General features: G+C 45.2%; 1 protein-coding gene across 1 annotated transcript in view; it reads left to right on the forward strand.

Moving 5' to 3' along the window:
* Window positions 1–24,093, forward strand: part of LOC146857855 (uncharacterized) — a 651,000-nt gene that overhangs the window by 325,750 nt on the left and 301,157 nt on the right. The window contains exon 13 of the mRNA XM_085648551.1: window positions 13,838–18,343. Within this exon, the coding sequence (XP_085504677.1) occupies window positions 13,838–18,343 (4,506 nt within the window). The remainder of the gene's footprint in view (window positions 1–13,837; window positions 18,344–24,093) is intronic.

The following is a 24,093-nucleotide window of genomic DNA, read 5'->3' on the forward strand; positions in this document are numbered from 1 at the left end:
AAACTTCAACCCGCTTCAGAACTTGGAACGCTCGAGGGCCCCAGATCTTCGTTATTGACTGAAGGCAGGGCTGAAGATGATCAGACCCACAAAGAGTCCTACAATTGCAGCAGAGGACAACGGTCATCTTTCGCAACCCATCATGCCTCTCTGAAGAACGAAAGATCCACGGTCTCCATAGACCACATTGTTCAGAGGCCGCAAGAGTCAATGGGGTCCTCACCTGGCTATGGCTTTCGGAAGGGGAGGCAAACAGCAGCTTTAGGGGTCGAGGTTTACTATTTCAGATCATTGGCACCGTCCAATGGTCCTACGAGCCTCAGCGGTATGAAGCACGGCTACATATCACTATGTCCTTTCAGTCTGCAGTTGACCAAAGGCAGAACATTGTCATGGTGATAGGACCATTAGTAGATTGACTCAGGGTTTAAATTTGGACAGGGTATGTAAGATGCATGGGCCTTATGTACGAACATGAATTAGAGGTGGACTCTTCTGATACTGGAGAGGTTAAGCCTAACTTGTGCCTGACCCACACCCCACCATCCTTTGAGATTGACCAGTCCTGTTGAATCTCTTCACATGCTCTTGTATCAAGGTCTTCTCCTATGAGGGTGGCCTTGACAGTCTCCTCAGGCTCACCACTGGACCCCTTTCCCTCAAAGCTGTGGAAAGAGCTAGGTTCTGAGGTCTTTCCTGTCCTACGTCAGCTGTGTGGCCAGTCCTTCAGCTGTGGGGTGGTACCTCCCTGCTGGAAGCTGGCAATAATAACACCTCTCCTGAAAAAACCCTCATTGGACCCAAACTGCCTTGGACACTATCGACCGATCTCCCTCTTGCCGTACCCAGTCAAGATAGTGGAACGCCTGGTGAGTCGTGCACTTTCCCTTTTTCTGGAGACTAACAACAAGCTGGAGGATGTGCAGTTTGGTTTCTGCCCAGGTCATGGGACGGAGACAGCACTGGTAACCGTGTTGGATAATATGCGTATGCATGCGGACAGGGGACAGTCAGCGGTCCTAATTCTTTTGGACCTGTCCGCCGCATTCGACACGGTGAACCATGCCATTCTGCTTGCAAGGTTGGAAGAGATGGGGTGGTGGATATGGCTCTGCATTGGGTTCAATCCTATCTGGGTGAAAGACGACAGGCAATAGCCCACCCTCCTTTTCAATCAGAATTTGTTAATAACGACCATGGGGTACCCCAGGTGTCGTCTATTAGCCCCATTTTATTTAAAGCCTACATGCGGCCATTGCTGGATGTCATCAAAGCTCATAACATTAGTGTGGTTAACTATGCTGATGAGCTGATGACACCCAGCTCATAGTGTCCATGGAAGGCGATCACGCTGATTCCCAAGAAACATTCCATATTTGTATGCGGGAAATGGTGAGTTGGTTGAGAAACAACTCATTACAGTTTAATAACGACAAAACTGAGATTCTGCACTGTGGGGTGGGCAGAGTACCGCCAGTTTTATCAACTGACTTCTGGTCTCTCCCCACAGATGCCACCTTGGTACCCGTGAGTACGATACGCAGTCTAGGAGTTAGCTTCAATGATAAGCTGAATCTGGAATCCCATGTCAATAAGCTGGTTGGAAGCTGCCACCGGAAGGTCTCCGGAAGGTGCTGCCATTGCTACCTTCCCAGACCAGAGCTACAGTGGTTAGGAGTGTTATCCTGAGCTGCCTGGATTATTGTAACGCCTTGCTACTGGAGTCCCCGAGTTACTTGATTACGAGGCTCCAGAGAATTCAGGCCGCAGCAGCGAAGCTTGCATTGGCAAGACTACGCCGGTCATCAACAACTCAGGCGTTAGCGGAGCTGCATTGGCTTCCGGTGACCCAAAGGATAATGTTCAAGTCATTGTGCATTGTCTTTAAAGCACTGAATAGACTTGGACGTAAACCTCTGCAGAGGATGTTCGGGTGATACTCACCGGCACGCAGCTTACGATCCTCCTCAGCCAACCTGGTCAATATCCCGAGGATAAAGAGATCTACAACGGGGGGGACGAGCATTTGGCGTGGAAGCTGCCCGCCTTTGGAACAGCCTTCCCTTGGAGTTGAGGCAAAGGCAGGACCTACTGTCGTTTCGAAAGAAAGTCAAGACCTGGCTCTTTCCTAGAGCATAATCACCGGCTCTGTCACACTGCTTACCCGCCAGCATCTTACAAGTATCTTAGCACCAGGATGCCCGTGGGGTTACAGCGCGCTTTATAAATGTCGATACAAATACTTCCAGGGGATTGCTTCACTGTATATCTTTGTGTCATCTGAGCGTACCTTGCTTTTCGGTGAATGTCTCACCCAGTAAAAATGTTTTGCTCTCTTTCCTGCTGTGAGGTCTGCTTAAAGATCACAATAAGCTCTTCTGTAATAAAGAAACTGACAGTAACACTCACGAGAAAGTTTATCATGGTGGAAAATATGCTTGTAAATTAGTGGACATTTCCAATATAAAGTATCTGTTTTGGCATTTTTGTTTTAGTGCTAAAGTAAGTACGTGAGACAAATCCGAGTGTGAAGGGACAAACTACATGAGAGCTTGTGAAACCTCAAGGAAAGTGCACGAAATAATTCATGGATTCCTTTGTCATCCCTTTTGCTTCCTATTTAAAAGATGTATTTTCCCTGGATTATCACTCTTCCAAGAAAGATGCTGACTTTTTGGAAACAATTTCTCTAATTGAAAGTGGAGCTGTATGTCCCCCCTATTCTATTTTAACAACTCACCAATTCTTCCTTTTTTGAAGCTCTGTCACCATGCCGTTTCATTACCAGTGACGCGCTCTTAAACGTGCATGCAAGGAGCCCACCAAAGGACCCCTGTACGAATCACACGGTGTTCTAGGTGAGAATGGTGCGATAAACACAGATGAACTAAACCACTGTGAAATGAGGAGTTTGTAATATGCTGATGCTCTGACAAGCCATCTTGAGTGTGGCAGCCAATGAAAATGCAACCACCTCACTGGATGTGCTGCAAAGCCTTCTGGGAAAGATCAACGTGGTCATAAATCAAGAGACCAATAACAACCAGACAACATTTAGAGACCTCATGCATAGAGGTGTTGCACGAGGCCTACAGACCAGGCGGGCGCACGTCAAATTGGTGCAGTTCAAGTTTACATTCTTTCAAAATGAACCGGCACGAGGCCCGAGGAAACTCATTATCTCCAATACTGTATTCAGAAATATCATATAAACGTATGCACAGTTAAAATCGAAATTGTAATGGCCACTCCAGTTTGAGTGTTTCTCGCATGTTTACTTAAAACTATATTTGTTGTCCTTGCGTTCCCGAGGGAACTGCTGCTTGATTTTGTTGGATTTCTTAGTTTCAGACTATCACTAAGAAAGGCGTGCTGCTTTCTAAATTCCTAGCTAAGGGAGACCAAGAAATCTCTAACAGTATAAAGGCCACAGTGCAATTCCTGAAATCAACACAAAGGTCCCACAGTGACTCTACAGACTGTTCTTTGGCCAATGTCAGCTGCTGCTTTGTGAAGCCTCGCCGTTTCTTGTTGCGAAAAAAAACCCGGGAGAACGGTCTGATGATCCTCCATCCATCAGTGTTGCAGTCTGCAGTTCAACGTGGTGGTCACATTTCAATAATCAACAGTATATTTGCTCTCCATTGGTCATTGCGAGAATATGTGGCTGATACTGTATCAGTGTGAGACAACCCTTTCAGCAAGGAGTATCAATGTGAAGAATCGTCACTGGAGGTGATGTCAACGTGACCTTCACTCAATTGTTTTGCTGGTCCATGAGACCTAATATAAATGTGCTACAAACATGTCAGAGCTGTCAGCCTCATCCAGCATAACACAGCTTCTTACCCACATAAAGGTGCCGATTACGATCCGGTAAAAAAATTCCCCGTACGACTCGTATCCGGTCTTTTTACCGTACGAATCGTACAAGTGCCGTACAAACTGCCAATTACGATTCGCATGGGAAAAAGTCCATACGAATCGCATTGGGAATTATTCCCCACACGTCCTCGGGTCGGAAAATGTGTCCAACACGTCCACGGACGATTCACCGTACAAATGTGAAAAGTGAAGTCCGACCGCGGAATTATGATCCATCCCGTGCGTCCGATGTTACAACCGTATGGAAAAAACACCGTCCGCACCGAACTCCCATAGCAACCATGGAGACATGTGCCCGCATACGCGTGACCCCCCCAGCCCCTGTATGTACGCGCCGACCCTCCCCCAGCCCCCGTATGTACGTGCCGACCCCCCCAGCCCCCGTACGTACGCGCCGACCCCCCCCCCCAGCCCCCGTACATACGCGCCGACCCCCCCCAGCCCCCGTATGTATGCGCCGACCCCCCCCAGCCCCCGTTTGTATGCGCCGACCCCCCAGCCCCCGTACGTACGTGTCGAACCCCCCGTGTATGTATACACCCGTGTACGTGTCGTACCCCCGTGTATGTACACCCATGTACATTCGAGTCGTACCCCCGTGTATGTACACCCGTGTACATGTCGTACCCCCATGTATGTACACCTGTGTACGTGTCGTACCCCCGTGTATGTACACCCGTGTACGTGTCGTACCCCCCGTGTATGTACACCCGTGTACGTGTCGTACCCCCCGTGTATGTACACCCGTGTATGTGTCGTACCCCCGTGTATGTACACCCGTGTACGTTCGAGTCGTACCCCCCGTGTATGTACACCCGTGTACGTGTCGTACCCCCCGTGTATGTACACCCGTGTATGTGTCGTACCCCCCCGTGTATGTACACCCGTGTACGTGTCGTACCCCCGTGTATGTACACCCGTGTACGTGTCGTACCCCCCCGTGTATGTACACCCGTGTACGTTCGAGTCGTACCCCCACCCGTGTATGTACGGTGCGTACCCCCAGTACATACACTGGGGGTACGACACGTACACGGGTGTACATACACGGGGGTACGACACGTACACGGGTGTACATACATGGGGGTACGACACGTACACGGGTGTACATACACGGGGGGGTACGACTCGAACGTACATGGGTGTACATACACTGGGGGTACGACACGTACGTACAGGGGCTGGGGGGGTCGGCGCGTACATACGGGGGCTGGGGGGGGTCGGCGCGTACATACGGGGACTGGGGGGGTCGGCGCGTACATACGGGGGCTGGGGGGGTCGGCGCGTACATACGGGGGCTGGGGGGGGTCGGTGCGTACATACGGGGGCTGGGGGGCTCAGCACATACATACGGGGGCTGGGGGGGGTCGGCGCGTACATACGGGGGCTGGGGGGGTCGGCGCGTACATACGGGGGCTGGGGGGGGTCGGCGCGTACATACGGGGGCTGGGGGGGGGTCGGCGCGTACATACGGGGGCTGGGGGGGGGGTCGGCGCGTACATACGGGGGCTGGGGGGGGTACGGCGCATACCGGGCCACCTACTCTGGTCGTTTCGCGCCGTACTTCGCTTTTCCGGCACTTTTTGGGTGCCGTGAAAATATCGCCGTCCGGACTGCTCGTCGGTTCGAATCGTACTTCCTGGGTCGTGAAACGCTGCCTGAAAGCGTCCCGACGTCACGTCGCAGCATTCCCGGATCACATTCGTATGTATATTTTCGTCGGTCGGTGTTTTTTACGATTCGTACGGAAATAGTGTTTCCGTGCGAATCGTAATTCCATGTTTGTAAAGTTTTCCGACCGGGTACGAGTCGGACGGAGAAAACTCTCCGACCGACGGTTCGTACCCGGTTTTTAGCAGATCGTAATCGGCACCAGAGTGTTCCGGGGATCTCTGACTGCACTAACCAGACCAAATCTGATTGGTAGCTGTGCACATTGGGCCTTACTTTACACTTCACAAGATGTCTCCAAAAACTGCAGGTACCACAGACTGTGCAAGAGCAACTTTCCATCACTACAATTATTACCACTTTTGCTTTTGTCATATTGTGTGACAATTCCCATTTCAGCCGCCATACCTCTATTCTACAGAGAGTGTGCGGTGGGCAGAAGAGACTCCTTTCTCTCTCTTTCAAAATTCTTCTCTGTGGCGCTTTCTTGCAGACAATGTGTTATACACCATAGAGCTGCCCATCCAGGGTTCTTTGGTGAGGTCAAAGTTATAGTATTAGCAGCGTAGGCCAAAATGGCTTCACAGGTATAGTTTTCTCAATGTGACCTCACTGCTTAGAAGTCACAACAAAAATACAATCGTTCAAAAACACAAAATGAAAACAGCATATAGTTATATAATATCCAATTGTAAAATACAGTCAGTATCATGAGTCTATCAAATCCAAATATATTGAACAGGGAGTCTTGGTTCATCTGTTTCCAATTTCACTTTATTGCAGTTTTAAATGACATGTGTGCATCAGCCCAGCCAACGCGTTTTGTCCTACTGGACTTCCTCAGGGTTGGGTAAATTCCTCAAAGGAACAGGTGTGTTTCTCCTTTACTCCAATTCTACTATATGCTAAGTGTTTCCATGGCGTCCTTATTTCTGCACGATGAAAGGATAAATGCCTTCTTTTGTGATCTGCTGTGTTCCCTGTCGGGATCCGAATGCTGAATCGTCTATCTATGTGCACATTGGGCCTTACTTTACACTTCACAAGATGTCTCCAAAAACTGCAGGTACCACAGACTTAGGCAGAAGAGACACCTTTCTTTCTCTTGCAAAGTTCTTCTCTGTGGCACTTTCTTGCAGACAATGTGTACTACGTCATAGGGTTGCTCGGCCTTATCCATCAAGGGTTCTTTGGTGAGGTAATTGAAGAAGGTAATATCTGTCTCAATGTAAATATCACAGCTGTCCTGCAAATTGCCGAAAGTCTTTCCTAAATCAATATGGAGATGACACAACTTTTGTTTTTCCTGACCTATAAAAGGAGGTAACTCTTTCTACTCTTTGCATTGCAATGCATAGAGTAATTGTTCATCTAGATCCTTGCTTCTGGATCTCTCTACTAGTCAAGCAACCAGGAGGGCATACATCAAATGGGTTTCAAGTCCCAACCAATGAAAGTGTGGTAAACAGTAGTGGGTACATCCTTGATTCGCTTCAAGATCATTTTCTAATGAGTAAATCCTTGATCAATATGTTGCAGACGATCTTTAATTCCTCAGATTTATCCAATTGGTATCCGGTGACCATCATTTTGCAATATAGTGACAGCCTATTATCCACAAATTTGATGTTGCAGACCTGGAAGATTTTGTGATGAGTGTAGAAAAAGAGCTGCATTATTGGTTCCTGATGATGTACGCCATGGAGTATAACATGCTTTGGAAGCAGTGTTTTGTATTCTCAAAAAAGCAAACTCATCAGATCTGCTGTGCATGGCAAGCCTTCTAAACATGATCAACCATCCAACTTCTTGTGTAAACGTTAGCAGTTTCCTGGACTGCCTCTCAGCTGCCTCTGAGATAGTATTTGTGGATTTCAAGCTAATTATTTAATGGTATGTATCCCTTAACTTTTGATCTTCTGTATTTCAATAGTACTGATTTTAACTGGGAATGGACCTTGCGCGTGGTGCAAAGAATCCACGCTGACTCGGAATTCCTCATCCCTTCAGTCTCCTTAGCTCTTGCTCGCACTCACTGGGACTCTCAAGAACTGTTATAACTTGACAGATTTGCAGGCCAGGGACATCAGGTTTGAACCATGGCTGATATTTGACTAGACCTAGGATGAGGTCCAGGGTTTCACAGATTGGATATCCTACCCTTCATGTATTTGTCAATGACAGTCTCATTGCTGAATCTGAAATGAGCATGCAGAGCCTGAAGGTGCTGCATCTGCTCCTTAAATTGAATGTCTCAATCTAAGGAGAATATATTTAAAAAAAGACAAGGGAACCCACAAGGTAAACAGGGACCTTGGCCGTCAATATTTTGAGTAAACAGTGGTCCTTGTAAAGAAGCTGGAATAGATATGTAATTAATATAGACTAGAATCAGTGCTATATTGGTACTGTCCAGACGGACAGTGAATTTAATAAAGGATCAAGACAAAATATTAAACACACAACAATAAAGTGGGACAAATAGACACAACAGCGGCATCACTACATTACCTTCATGTTAGTATTACGGGCACCATCCAGATGTCAATCCATGCGCCCTCTTGATTAGGCCATCGCCCACCGCCGGCCACCCGCTCCAATCGCAATTATCTATGTTATCCAATGACACCGGCGCATGTACGTATTAGTGTCACAATTTACTCATTTTATTCACGTGTAAGCACACTACAGCACCACTCTCTTGCAATTTATACTCATGCGGTAACCTCCCACCTACCCTCTGGATTCATTTTTAGATTAAATAACTTCTCTCGGTTCTACATAGCTATTCCATTGTGCACAAACTTGGTTGATTGCTAGTCACACATCGTTATGTGCACAAAATTGCAATAGGATTATCTTTCCTTTTCTTATTCGTATGTAAAATTAATTTTCCCTGCCTGTTTTCCTCCCCCTTTCTCCTAAATGTTTTTCAGGCACCAAATAATTCAGGCTTGTATTAAAATTGTCCTGATGATGATCCTAGTATTGTGTTAAGGATCGAAACGTCCTTGACTTGCTAAAACACCTTGCAGATCAATCTATTTGATAAATCAGTGCAACGGTTGTCGTCTCTAAGCTTGTTCTAACCATTTGCATTATATACAAGCTGCTCTTGTCTTGCCTGAATGTTTTGTTTAAATGTACATGTTATGGTACTATGTAGGACGCAGGACCGTGTCCCACTTTATTGTTGTGAATTTAATATTTTGTCTTGATCCTTTATTAGATTCACTGTCCGGCTGGACAGTAGCAATATAGCACTGATTCTAGTCTATATTAATTACATATCTAGTCCAGCTTCTTTACAAGGACCACTGTTTACTCACAACCTAAGGAGAAGCCTTCTCTTCTGCTCCAGAGGTGCTACAACTTGTCGTTACAGCCCCACAGAGGGAACGTCAGGGATCCATATGACGAGCAGTTAGTCCATCCTTTAACTTGCACTTTCAGCGTTTTTTTGTCCTTCAAGCAAGTTTAATTAATTATATCTGATTAATAACTTATTTTCCTGAGGTTTCTGGAACCAACCCTAATGCTCTGGTTACACAAGAAAGTTTAATCTGCAATTTTAAAAGGTTGAAATGTTAAGAGGAGGACAGACTCTCAGACTCCTTCATCACTGCGTGTATGGGTTCTTTGAAATAAATATTAGATATGAGACCAATCAATCAATCAATCAATCATAACACTTGTATAGCGCGCTACTCACCCGGATGGGTCTCAAGGTGCTTGGGGGAGGGGTCCGCTACTGCTCGAACAGCCAGGTCTTGAGTTGTCTCCTGAAGGCGAGGTGGTCCTGGGTCAGCCGAAGGTGGATGGGGAGGGAGTTCCATGTCTTGGCCGCCAGGTAGGAGAAGAATCTGCCACCGGCGGTGGCTCTTCGGATGCGTGGTACGGTGGCGAGGGCGAGGCTGGTAGACCGTAGCTGGCGGGTGGGCGTGTAGAAGGTCAGGCGGTCGTTGAGGTACTTGGGGCCCAGGTCGTGGAGAGACTTGTGTGCGTGGGTGAGGAGCCTGAACGTGATCCTCTCGTTGACGGGGAGCCAGTGCAGGTCCCGGAGATGTGGCTGCGTGGGGGGATGTCCAGGATGAGTCGGGCGGAGGCGTTTTGGATGCATTGGAGTCTATTCTGTAGCTTGGCTGTGGTTCCGGCGTAGAGGGTGTTTCCGTAGTCCAGGCGGCTGGTGACGAGGGCCTGGGTGACCGTCTTCCTGGTTTCGGTCGGGATCCATCGGAAGATCTTGCGAAGCATGCGAAGGGTGTGAAAGCATGATGAGGAGACGGCGTTGACTTGTCTGGTCATCGAGAGGGAGGAGTCCAGGATGAAGCCCAGGTTGCATGCGTGGTCTGTTGGCTTGGGGGCGGTGCCCAGGGCTGGGGGCCACCAGGAGTCGTCCCAGGCGGAGGGTGATGGTCCCAGGATGAGGACTTCCGTCTTGTCTGAGTTCAATTTCAGGCGGCTGTTCTTCATCAACTCGGCGACGTCTTTCATCCCTTCTTGTAGGCTCGTTCTGGCGGTGGCGGGGTCTCTGGTGAGGGAGAGGATCAGTTGGGTGTCGTCGGCGTAGGAGATGATGTTGAGGTTGTGCTGGCGTGCGATGGCTGCAAGAGGTCTCATGTAGACATTGAAGAGGGTGGGGCTCATTGATGATCCTTGCGGGACACCGCAGATGACTTTGGTGGCCTCGGATCAAAACGGGGGCAGGCGGACTCTCTGTGTTCTTCCGGCGAGGAACGAGGTGATCCACTTCAGTGCCTTCTCTTGGATGCCGGTGTTGCTGAGGCGTTGGACTAGGGTGCGGTGGCAGACAGTGTCGAATGCTGCGGAGAGGTCCAGGAGGATGAGTGCTGCTGTTTCCCCGTTGTCGAGCAGGGCTCGGATGTCGTCGGTGGCTGCGATGAGGGCGGTCTCGGTGCTGTGGTTGGCTCTGAAACCAGACTGCGAGGGGTCGAGGGATCCGTTCGTCTCGAGGAAGGTGGCAAGCTGTCTGTTGGCGATCTTCTCGATGACCTTGGCAGGAAAAGGGAGGAGCGAGATGGGGCGGAAGTTTTTGAGGTCGGTGGGGTCCGCTGTTGGTTTCTTCAGTAGGGCGCTGAGCTCGGCATGCTTCCAGCTCTCTGGGAAGGTGGCAGTGTTGAAGGAGGTGTTGATGACGTCCCGGAGTTGGGGTGCGATGGTGGAGTCGGCCTTGTTGAAGACGTGGTGGGGGCAGGGGTCGCTTGGAGAACCGGAGTGGATGGTGTTCATCGTGCGGGCTGTGTCCTCGGTGGTCACCGTGGTCCAGGTGCGGAGGGTGGCGGTGGGGTGCATTGGTTCGGTGGTTGGGTGCGAGGATGGTGCACCGAAACTGTTGTGGATGTCGGCAATCTTGCGGTGGAAGAACGAGGCGAGGGAGTCACAGAGATCTTGTGACGGGGTGATGTTGTTGTTGCCGGTGCTGGGGTTGGAGAACTCCTTGACGATGCTGAAGAGTTCCTTGCTGTCGTGGGCGTTGTTGTCCAGTCGCTCCTTCAGTGATTTCTTCTTGGTGGTGCGGATGAGCTGGTGGTGCTTGCGGGTGGCGTGTTTGAGGGCGGTCATGTTGTCGGTGGTCTGGTCGTGGAGCCAGGATTTCTCGAGGGTGCGGCAGGTCTTCTTGGAGTCCTTGAGTTCGTCGGTGAACCAGGGGGCTTTCTTGCTTCTGGGTCTGCTGGGAGGGTTCTTCAGTGGTGCGAGGTCGTCGGCGCAGGCGGTCAGCCACTGCGTGAAGTTGCAGGCTGCTTCGTTGGGGTCCGATGTGCTGGCAGGTGGGTTCTGGCTGAGGGAGGCGGTGAGCTGGTCGGCGGTGATCTTGCTCCAGCTCCTGTGAGGAACCTGATGCGGGTGGTGGTGGGTTGTGGTTTTTCTGAAGCCGAAGTGGACGCAGCTGTGGTCGGTCCAGTGGAGTCCGGTGGAGTGGCTGAAGGTGATGTGCTTGCTGGATGAGAAGACGGGATCAAGCGTGTGGCGGCGTAGTGGGTGGGGGTGTTGACCAGTTACTTGAGTCCGAGGTTGGCGAGGTTGTCCAGCAGGGTGACGGTGTTGCGGTCGTTGTTGTTCTCCAGGTGGAAGTTGAGGTCTCCTAAGAGGATGTAGTCAGCGGAGGGGAGGGCGTGTGGGCTGATGAAGTCCGTGATGTCTTTGCTGAATTGCGTGCGTGGTCCCGGGGGTCTGTAGATGAGGGTGCCTCTGAGGGTCGTCTTTGGGTCGGTGTGAATCTGGAAGTGGAGGTGTTCGGCGGTGGCGAGTGTGTCGTCGGCATCAGTCGTGATGCGGATGGTGTTCTTGTGGACGATGGCGATGCCTCCTCCGGTCTGGTTGACGCGGTCCCTCCTGATGATCTTGTATCCATTTGGGATGGCGATGGCAATGTCGGGGGCTGAGGAGGCGTTCATCCATGTTTCAGTGAGGAAGGTGATGTCTGGTGATGTTGTGTCGAGGAGGTTCCAGAGTTCCACGGCGTGTCTGTGGACGGAGCGGGTGTTGAGCAGGATGCACTTGAGGTCGCTGCTGGAGTTTGGCTTGGCGGGCGCGGTGCAGGTTCGGAGGCAGGTGAACTTGCAGGTTGTGCAGGTGAAGGGTCCGTGAATGCGTCTCGGGGCGGCCCGGCAGCAGGTGGGGTTCCGGCCGGCGTTGAGTGCGTTGAGGGCCATCGGGTGGGCTGGCAACAGCGGGGGCCAGGGGTCCTGGCACTGGGCGCGGGCCAGGCACGGACGGGCGCAGACGGGCTTGCCTTTGGCATGCCTTCGGCGCACAATCGGCGCATCCGCTGCGCATGAACGCTGCGCGCACGCGTGGTCTCCATTTAAGGCGAAGTGGGAGGGAGGGGCAGCTGGGGGGCGGGAGCGGGTAGGGCACAGAAGAAAAGGGGGTGGGGCCGCGATGTCCGGCGGCGGGAAGCGGGGAGCGGGGGTCACAGGGAACAGGGGCTAGAGTACAACAGGAATACACAGAGCAAAACAAAAACAGGGGCAATCCAGACAGCAAGTGGAAAAATAAAACACAGGGCACAGCACTTATCAAAAACGGCAACGATCAGCAGCGAGCGAGGGAGGGGGCACACAGACACAGCTGGAGGGCCGTGCGGCGCGGGGGTGTCCTGAGGACAGGTCACACTCACCTGCGCCGCGTGGTCTCCACAGCGTGCATTTAAAGTACTGACAAGCAGCAAAGATGGGACTCTGCGAGGGAGGGAAAAACTATGTGAAGGAGGAAAAAGTTCATGACACTGGCACACTCATGTGATAAATGAACCTAAAATAAACCTTTGAAGTGCGCTTGACTGCCATCAAGCCCATTAATGGGGGAAGGTCAATCATATATTTTATTGGCCTTGCCTCAGGACAATAATGTCACAATTTGTTTTTGTGCAATGAATAGGTTGGCCAAAATGTGAATGCCATTAGCACTGTAAATGGAGTCCTCCTACTCATCACAAGAATGGTCCAACATTGAGAGTGACATTGCAAACATCTCAAGATACTATCATTTCATGTCAGTGCTGTTTTGGGTTCCCCTCTGTTGAAAAAGGGGACATTTCATATATTCTTGGGCTCTAGAGAGGTTCTTCCAATATGTGTCAACTGAACAGAAGTATTCGTAATGGGGAATTTTTGTGAAGTGGTTTCCCATCGTCTGGGACCTAGCTTGACACTGCCAGGTCATGTGATGCAGGCTGGTCCATACCACTCTTAACTGATGTAGAATGAACATTCTGCTCTCGCGCATGTTGTGTTCATTTATGTAGTCTATAAAATGTAAGATGTTGAAAATGGTATCCAGAAGTGATATCCAGTAAAATCACCAATGCATACCATCTTAGTGGAGCATACCACGATTTTCCACCGGCAGCCCACTGCATTCTCGCACACAAACCAGCCATTAAGCATCTACGGTGCAAAAGTATAAAAACATTTATTTTCTGTTACAAAAGTGCCAGTGCAAAAGACAAACTCCAAAAATTGTGGTGGCAGGCAACCACACGACACCAAGGATCGATTTACATTGTGAGCTTTAAGAATCATGTAGAGATTAACACGATCACATATTTGGTTAATGAGATGTGAATTTAAATTAGCGGCAGCATTTTGTTGAGTTTTAAAAACAAATACTAATTAAGAAAGATATATCCTATGCTTGGTGGCTTTAGGATAGAAATCTTATGTAGAGATAATCCATACCTGACTGTATTAACAAACAATGCGTTATCATCATTAAGAGGCTAGCGACTTTGACCTTCTACTTTTTCTCTCTTCTACAGAATTCTTGAACAAGCATGGGCAATTTTTCAGGGGAGCGGCATTGCAAAACTTCTGAATGAACAGATACAACTGATGCTTTCAACACAATTCCCTAACAACCAGCAACTGCCTGCTGTGGCCACTAGCCTGCTGCAGCTTCTGTTCAACATCACCAATGAGTTACTCTCTGACATGACCTTAGCTCCACCATTTATAAACATTGATTCGTCTATGAAAATCTTGACTGGCCTAGTGGAGAAGCTTCAGCAGATTGCCTACCAGGACACCAGGTTCGAAAACTGGAGGAAGATTTCTCAGATGTTCATCCAGGATGTCGAAATCTGGAACAAGCTCTCAATTGGCACTCTGTTTATGCAAAATGAAACTGATTACACTGTGAAGGAATTAGAATCACTGGTTGCTATCTGGACATCTATCAGCACTGGCTCATTCAGCACAAGTACAACCATAATGAAGCTGTTCTATGTTCTAAACCAGCCTGAATTTATGCAGGTCGTAGAAACTTTCCAAAATATATTCACTCCAAGTCACAATTTCACTGAGGTAACTACATATCTCCTTGATGCCCTACAGATGTTCAACCACATCATCAGTATGAACAGTAGTGCTGAAGTCCAAGTCCCTACTGGGGTCTACCTGCAGCAGATACTCAACTTTCTAACCTCAGATACCAACATCCACAGAGCCCTTTTCTGGTTGGGTCCATATAGCAATATCAGTGGGCAGCTTCCCTTTGTGCACTCAGAGGAGCTGAGAGAATATGCAATGGAAATACTGTCATTTATCTCCCCACCCAATCTGATGAATCTGAACACTTCTGCTACCAATACACCTTCTGATTTACTGTCTCTAATATCTAAATATATTCCCAGAGATGAAAAAGCAGTGTTTGACAGTGCAGCAAATATCACTCTCCGAGCCATTGAATCCATGCAGACATGCCAGACCGAACAATCAAATTGTACAAGAGTGATTCATGAATTCCAACAGCTAGCTGGAGACTTTGTGCAGCTGCTAGCAATGATGGAGAACAGCAGCCTGGGAGAAGAGTTCAATATTTCTTCTGTGCCAGATTTTGCAGTTTATAATGACATTCAGGTTTCATTAATCAGCAGTATATTCTCTCTTCTCCGGTCTTCTAGAGAAAACTCTATTAGTTCTGAGACTGATATAACAGCAGTATTTCACAATGTAATCTCACTAAGGGACCTACTTCTGAACGTTACCGTCCAGGGTGATCTCAACTGGACTCTCGTCCAGTCATTGTCTGAATCCTTGAATCTGAATGCAAGCGAGGTGAGGAGCACGCTTGAGATGTTTGCTTCATCCAATATTTCTGAACTCCTGCTTCAGATTCAGAGTGTTCTCCATATCTCCGATTGTTATAACCAAACTGAATCTTTCTCTCTACTATGTACGTTGCATCTCACATTACATGTCGTGGACCTGCTGGAGAGACAGCCTTTGCCACAACCATTACAGGACAGACTTTCTATTGCTGTTTCAATAATCAAATTCTGGATGGGGGCATTGAAGGGAAATGACACATTCTACCAGCAGCTCGACTATTTGTATAATCTTACATTGGGGGTTTTACAGAATGAGCCTGTTCTCAATTTAATGCACAGTGCAGTGTCCAACATTGTAAACAGTTTAAACAACATCAGAATCAATGCCAATGTATCTTCTACAGAATATGAAGCAACCATTAAAACCTTGGTGGATCTGATACAACCCAAAGAGTTCGAACTCTTCGATGACAACATGCCTGCCACACTGTATTTACCGACAAAAGACCAATTGCAGAGAATGCAAGTTGAATTCCAGATTGCAAAGTGGTATGTTTTCTACTTGGAGAACCAAACAGAAGGCGTTGAAGTCTCCAATGTGGGTTATCCTTGGTACACAATTGCACAGCTGATTTTAAGTAACACATTACCAAACATTTACAAGCACTCTGCTCTCCAGTCCATTCTAAATAATATGCAAAACATGGCAGCTGTCCTCAATCAATCCCAAAGCATTCCAGCAATTCAATTTCTGGGGGAAATCCCATTTCAGGATTTTTTCCAGGAGTTGCAGCAGGTTATAAACTACACAGAAGCTGTCATTCATGTTTTGTTTCCGAATTACACTAATCCTTCTTTCACCTGGGTAACTCTTGTCAAAGATAATGCCCTAAGTGTTATGGAGTCCACATTGCACTTGCTGCAAAATCACAATGGAAACAAATTCACCAACATGTCACTGGGTTTTGATTTTGCTGACAAGCTCCTTGAAATGCTGAATGGCATCAGAAGAATACTTCTCGCCATTGATGCCCACAATCTGGGTCTGCTCCCTGGCTTCCGCCAAGACACTTCTCAAAAGTTGGATGAAGTCCTTGAGGGAGGGGTAAACCTCCTCAACAGCATCGAAATGGGAGGAACTTCTAGCAAAAACATAATTCACGCAATGTATAATTTTTCACACCTACTGCTCGGGGAGGATTTAAATGGCACTTTTTCACACCAGGATTTAATGCTGGATTCAAAACTGCTTGATTCAGTAATTTCAATCTTGACTTTTGCCCTCACAGAAAGAAATGAAAATGGAAGCATGCCCCAGATGTGTTCAATGACAGATATTTTTCATTTAATAATGGGCGTTGCTTTTGGGAATACAACTCTTCATGAGTCATTGTCACAGTCTGGGTGCCAGTTATCCTTTGTGTTTCAAAATTTAGAAAATGGGACAATCACAAATCAAACACTTGAAGATATCCTTCAGGGAGCATTGCAAATTTTAGAACTTGCAGAACAAATTGCTGAAGTGTACAACAACACCTCCTCCAATGTAGGAGGGCAGACAGCATGCATAATTAACTCCCTGCAGCTTACTACGCATTTCTTTTCAAAGTTAGACAACATTGTTGGATACAATATACAGTGGATTCAACCCCTTCATGAAGCCCTGAGTGCATTTTCTGAACAACTAACAGAAAGCAATATAACATGTCCAGCTACATTAGGCACTGTTAATATTAACATTTTGGACAGCCTCTCCCAAAACCAGTCCAATCCACTTACAATCTCTCTTATCCTAAAACTCATAGACTTCTACGCACACGTCACTTTACCAAACATCTCATTGCCAGACCTAATGTTTATTTTCAGTTTGCTTCCAAATTCTGAGTCATGGGCAAAGCCGGTGCTTGAACTGATGCAAGTGTTCCTAAATCCTCCAGGAATCCCTGAGTTTGATTTGTTCGTAAGGGTGCAGCACATTCTTGAGCACATGGAAGCTGGAAACTGGACCATGACAGAAGTCAGTGAGCTCATGGATCTCTTGGAGAGACTCTCAGATGCTTTCAATTTGACAGGCAGTGGTTTGGGACAAGAAGTTGTACAGGCTCAGCTGTTTCTGGATGATATCCTCAAGGGGATAATTAGCCCCAGTTTACTGAACCTGAGCTCATGGACCCCACAGCTGGATTCCACTGCTGTTTCACTCTGCAAAGATTTGGTGAACAAGCTGGCCTCTGCTTCCGAGAACATTTTGAAAGATTTAGAGATGACACCACCAAGCTGGGGGGACATTAGCATGGTCTCAAATATAACCTTCATGGCTTGTGACCTTTTGCTTTCAAGCAATAATAATTTTGATTGGGCTGAAGAGATGAAGAAAGCAGAGGGAATCATCTCATATGCATCACAATATTCACCCACCGACACTGCTAAATACTTCCAGGCTGCAGGAAAGTTCTTGCCTATGCTCTCCAACCTTTTGATGAATGGCACCAGTTTTACATCTGACTATGGCATGGGAAGCATTTTTGAGATGTTGACTCTATTTTTGGAGTTGTTTGACCGAACAGACGTTGCCGGTGTCCTGGCCAACCCATCTCTCCAAGAAATGCTTTCTCTGGTCCTGAACATGGCGACTGCTGGTGGAAGTGGACGTCAAATCCTGGCAGCAGAAGATGCTGTCAGGGCTGCAGTAGACTTTGTTGAGGATACCTTAAGAGCTTTTAATTTGTCTTCTGCTGCTGACACGTTGTCACATCTTTCTGAAATTCTGCATCTACTAATCAACAGAACACAATCTACCACCTCACAGGACAGCACCGATAATGTCTTAGACAATATTCTTTCTTTGTTGGCCAGTATTCCTTTCAACCTCACCGGTTTCCCAAAGGATGGTAGGCTGGAAAGCCTTGTTGATTTGCTATTACCTTTCCTAGGGTTGCAGTCTGAAAACACTACTCTGAATCATTGGGTTGACAACCCAGATTTCCAGAATCTGATTTTCTTTTTGGCAAGATCCATAATTGAGGCAAGCATCAATGACAGTCAAGTCGACGTAGAACAAAATACAACTCTGTATGCAATAAATAATCTGCATGTGCTTCTGAAAACGTTAAACTTCACTTCCTTCTCTGAGGTATTCACCTTTGCTTCTGAAGTAGTGTCACTGCTCTTCAACAGGACTGACAAGGAGCAGGCGTCCAACAATTTTGCTCAACGGTAAGTTTGTATTTCTGAAGTATTTTAAGTTTGTATTTCGGATGTATTTTTCTATGCTACGTGAATATTTTACTTGTAGAATTAAAATGTCGAGAAAGTTTAAAAAGTGCTTGTCTGATAATCTATGACTGAACGCAGGGAAGCAAAGTGTTCCTGAGTTAGAACACAATAAATATATCTAAGTAGGCGACTTCATGTAGAAGCACCATGTTTTGGCACAGTTATCAATTATAGGTGTGTAGAATTGATTGGATACTATCAATGCAATTTAAGTTGTATTTTCTTTATACTTGGTCTAGCTTGTTATTCAAAACTCGATGTTTTTACCTGACGTTTTATTATGAGATACATGTTGCCTTTAAACTCTGGGTCTAGAGCACAGACACATTTTTCCTTTATACGTGAGCTTGGAAAACTATTTAGGTCTGTATGCATAACTAATTGCTGAGTGACAAAAACATAATCATGTGCATTATACAGGCAGCAAAGTCATCTGTGTTCGCAGAAGTTATGGAAAGTATGTGCACCTTATGCATTCATAAAAATCAAATGTAAATGTGGTGTTCGCAGATTCAGTCCTATGTAGTTGGTGGGATGGCATTCACAAACATTTGTTATGTACTTAACAAAGTCTTTACTATTTCCAAAGCAACACTTGACAATATAAGTTTAAGTTATTTTAAAAGGAGGCAAGGACATTTCATGGATAAACGTTTTCCATGAAGTTTAAAAAATAAAAAGTGGAATTAAGTGTAGGGTGACGGACAACAGGCATAGTCCAGGAATGTATGTGAAGCCATTCATGTTTGTGTGTAATCAAGAAACCAATATGTAAGACGTATGTATGGCAGGAATTTTTATAACCCAGTAAGTCGATGTAGATCTTTGGAATGTGTAGATGTATGCTATGCAGTCCAGCATTTACGTTTTTCTTTGTTAACTGAGCCCCATTAACCACTGAGCAATATATCATTACATGCCTCAGTATTCAGTTAATTACTTTTCTGTTATTACTCCGAAGCCTAAGGGACTCATTTAGAGCTAGGCTGCATTGGTCATGGCATCACCGAAGTTGATTCTGGCGGTGGAGGCATCTTCGGTGAGCAAGAGGATGAGTTGAGTGTCTGTTGATGCCCTGGGATCTGATGATGTCTGCGAGGGGGGTCATGTAGGTGTTGAACAAGATTTTGAACAAGGTTGGACTGAGGGATAGTTCTTGGTGTACGCCGCATAGGATGCTCTTGGTTCACTGATAGAAAATCGATGTTAAAAATCTCTAGACTACAAAAATATCGGCTTCCATACCTACACTGTTAAGTACAAAAATATCAAATAAAAAAAATCGATGTAAAAAATATAGATGTAAAAAATATCAATTTAAATATATAGAGAATAAAATAATATATATTAAATAGTAATAATAATTTTAGCACAATTAATTAAATGTAATATACATGTTTACAAAATGTAACAAATAAACTTTATTTAAAAAGATAAACACACAAATATTATAATTTCTACATTTATATATACTTACTTTAAAAAAATTATTACACTATTATCTATTATTTTAAAACTTTAAAATTATATAAAAATAATATATAGATATATATATGTATATATATACATAATTTAAAATATAAAAAAACCATTCTAGAATAAATTAAAACATTAAACTATGAAAAAGTAATTGAACTTAAAAGGGCCAATACAATCAGTGCAACCGTAGGGAAAGTTGGATAGCAAAATAATTAAATTTACTATTCCAACTCCTGTGAGTGCAACAGTAGGGAAAGTGTTAGATAGCAGAGGGGTAACAATTACTATTCCCACTCCAAAGAGTGCAACAGTAGGGAAACTGTTGGATAGCGGATGGGTAAAAATGACTATTCCCACTCCAGTGAAAGCAACAGTAGGGAAAGTGTTTTATAGCGGAGGGGAAAGAATGACTATTCCCACTCCAGTATGAGTGCAACAGTAGGGAAAGTGTTGGATAGCAGAGGGGTAACAATTACTATTCCCACTCCAGTAAGAACAACAGTAGGGAAAGTGTTGGATAGCTGAGGGGTAAAAATCACTATTTCTAGTCCACTGAGTGCAACAGTAGGATAAGTGTTGGATAGCAGAGAGGTAAAAAGTACTATTCTCACTCCAGTGAGTGCAGCAGTAGGAAAAGTGCTGGATAGCAGAGGGGTAAACATTACTAATCCAACTCCAGTTAGTGGAACAGTAGAGAAAATGTTGGAAGGGGAGCGGTAAAATGTACTATTCCCACTCCAGTGAGAGCAACAGTAGGGAAAGTGTTGGATAGCGGAGGGGTAAACAAATGTTTTCCCATTCCAGTGAGTGCAACAGTAGGGAAAGAGTTGGAAAGTGGAGGGGTAAAAATTACTATTCCCACTCCAGAGAGTGCAACAGTAGGGAAAGTGTTGGATAGCGGAAAGGTAAACATTACTATTCCAACTCCAGTGAGTACAGCATTAGGGAAAGTGCAGGATAGCGGAGAGATACAAATTAGTATTCCCACTCCAGTGAGTGCAAAAGTAGGGGAAGTGCTGGATAGCGAAGGGGTAACAATTACTATTCCCACTCCAGTGAATGCAACTGTGGGGAAAGTGTTGGATACCGGAGGAAAAAAATACTATTCACACTTAAAATATATATATATATTAAAAATGTGAAAATAATATGAAATAAACAATATTTAAAAATATATATATTAAACATACAAAAAGAACACATATTATAATATTAATTACATATAGCAAAAACCTACACATATTATATACAATAAAATAATAAATACATTTACAAATAATTATACTTTAAAACTAGAAATTATTTACAAACAAATAAATTATTAAAACATAAATGTATTCATTTTATTTCCTACCCTATAACACTACACCAATAACAAAACACTTCAACATTTTTAATTCAATTTATTTACATAAATAACATAATTAATAACCAATGAAAAATATTATTAATAAAAAAACTAATAAACATTAATTGACTACACACACTCAAATTATACTATCCACAACACCCACCTAAATTAAACTATAAAATAATAAAACTGAATTCAAGCATATTTTAAAATTAAAAACTATTACTATTAACAACTAATAATCAAATAATTAAATTGTATTTAATGCCCACCCTTTACCCCTTTATAAGTAAAAACAACACAAAAAAATGTTTTGTACCCAAAATAAATATCAAATAATTAACATTAACTAACAACTCAGGGGCCGATTCTTATCTGGGTCGGAAAGCTCTCTGACCGGGCCGGATCCGGAGTGTTTTCCGACCGAGCAGGACTCCTGTAGTCCGACCAAGCGAGTACGATGTAGCCGCATGCTGCCGGACTCGGTTCGGTCAGACTCCCATAGAAGTCAATGGGAGCCGGTCGTACGACGTGTACATGGGCTCCCATTGACTGTATGGGTACGTCTCATACAAGGGCTCCCCCTACAATGGGTACGCGTCGCTGCCATCTGTACCGTACATGGCTGTGTTGGGGGGACCCTTGGGTCTCTCCCTGTGTCCGAGTTGTAAGGCTGCGGGTGACGGGGGGTCCGATGCGGACCCCCTGAGGCAATTTCCCAGATGTTTTGCAAGCCGGAAACTTCAGCTCGATCCGGCAGTCCGACGCGTGCATCATACTGGCTCGGTCGGAATTCGCCTCCATTGCACGGCACAGTTTGCTTACGGACGAGGCGTACCGACCGGATCGGACCCAGAAATGAGTCGGTCGGCGATTTCGGGTTTCTCGCATCATACTTGCTCTCTCGTACAGCTGTACGAGTTGGTCGGTAAACACGCGTACGGCTCGTACTTTTTACGGCCGGATCACGTTTGGAGCCCTTCCGAGCGAGATCGGAATTGGCCCCTATATATTTAAATTAAACACATATTACTTCCCACCCTTTACTCCTATAAACACCACAACACACACCTAAAATTAATTACACAATAACCATCATTAATTACCAATTAATTAATTACTTAAAATGAATTCACAACCAATTTTTAATTAATCAATTAAAAATAATTTACTTCCCACCCTTTACACCTATAAAAACCACAACACACAAAAACAATTTATTACACAATTACCAACATTAATTAAAAATACATTAATTAAAATTAATTGACAATTTATATTCATAAATTCATAAATTAAAAATAAATTGCTTCCCACCCTTTACTCCTTATAAACACCACTACACACACCTAAAATTAATGAAACAGTTACCATAATTAATTACAATTAATTAATTACAATTGTTTAACAACCAATTATGAATTATTAATAAATTACTTTACACATTTAACACTATAACATCTCAATTAAAAAAATATTAATAAATAAAAAATTAATAAATACATTTAATATAATTAAATTACTTCCCACACTATTCCCCCTATAAACCCACAACCCGCTACTGAACTAAAAATGCAAAATTCAAATAATAAAATTATAATAAATGTAATATAATTAACTACTTCCCACTCTATTCCCCTATAAACCCACCACACGGTATGTAACTAAAAGCGCAAAATTCGAATAAAAGACATTAATAACTACTAAAAATGTAATACATATATTAAAAATACAAACAATTCTTATATAAAAAAAACATCACATACATATAAAATATATACTAAAATACATTACAATAATACAAAGTGATATTTTTCACAACTATATTTTTGTAAACAATATTAAACACTTCAATATTTTTAAAATCGATATTATTTAACTTAAGTCGATATTCTTGACCACGATATTCTTGCTGTTGATATTTCTGACCCACGATATTAATGACTCGATATTTGTGCAACTCAATATTTTGTACTCAATATTCTGTCTCTGCACCGATGTTCTTGGGTTCGGAGGTGAAAGGAGCCAGCCGGATGCTCTGTGTGCATCCTGGAGGAAAGTTAGGCAATCCACTTAACGGCGTTTTGCAGAATGCCAATGTTGTAGAGTCTATTGATGGGGATGTGGTGTTGATAGCAGCAGGGAGGTCTAGGAGGACCAGGGCCACAGTCTTTCCATTGTTGAGGAGGGTTCTGATGTCATCTGTGGCAGCGATCAGGGCGGCCTCAGTGTTGGGGTTGGCCTGGAATCCTAATTGGTATGCGTCAAGTAGGTGGTTTTGTTCCAAGTATTCAGTAAGCTGTTTGTTGATGGCCGTCTCAAGTACTTTGGCCAGGTAGGGGATCAGGGAAATCGGTCAATAATTTTTGAGTTGGCTGGAGTCGGCGGAGGGTTTCTTTAGGAAGGGTCTGACCTCTGCGTGTTTCGTTTCCATCTGTCTAGGAAGGCTGCCTTGGTGATGGAGGTGTTGATGACGCTGGTGAGCTCCGTGCTGAAATGGGTCAGTTCTGAGGTTGAAAAGATGATGAGGGCAGGAGTCGGTGGGTGGCTCGGAGTGAATGGATGACTTGATGGCCATAGTGGCCTTAATGATGAGTGGAGACCAAGTGATATTCATTCAGCTTGTGTGTGCTAGTTGGTCGAGGCTTTTGAGGTTGAGAGCCGTGGGTTGGGGGTTCAAGTTGTTGTAGATGGTGGAAATATTTCTGTGGAAGTAGTCAGAGAGGGTGTCACAGAGTTCTTGAGAGGGGTGATTTGTGTTCTCTGAGGCTGCTGGGTTGGAGAACTCCTTGACTATTTTTATGAGTTCATTCGTGTGGTTGGCCACTGAATTGATGCGGGCTGTGATGGCTGTTCTCTT

Source organism: Triturus cristatus, chromosome 3_2, assembly GCF_964204655.1.
Source record: "Triturus cristatus chromosome 3_2, aTriCri1.1, whole genome shotgun sequence".
NCBI classification, from domain to species: Eukaryota; Metazoa; Chordata; class Amphibia; order Caudata; family Salamandridae; genus Triturus; species Triturus cristatus.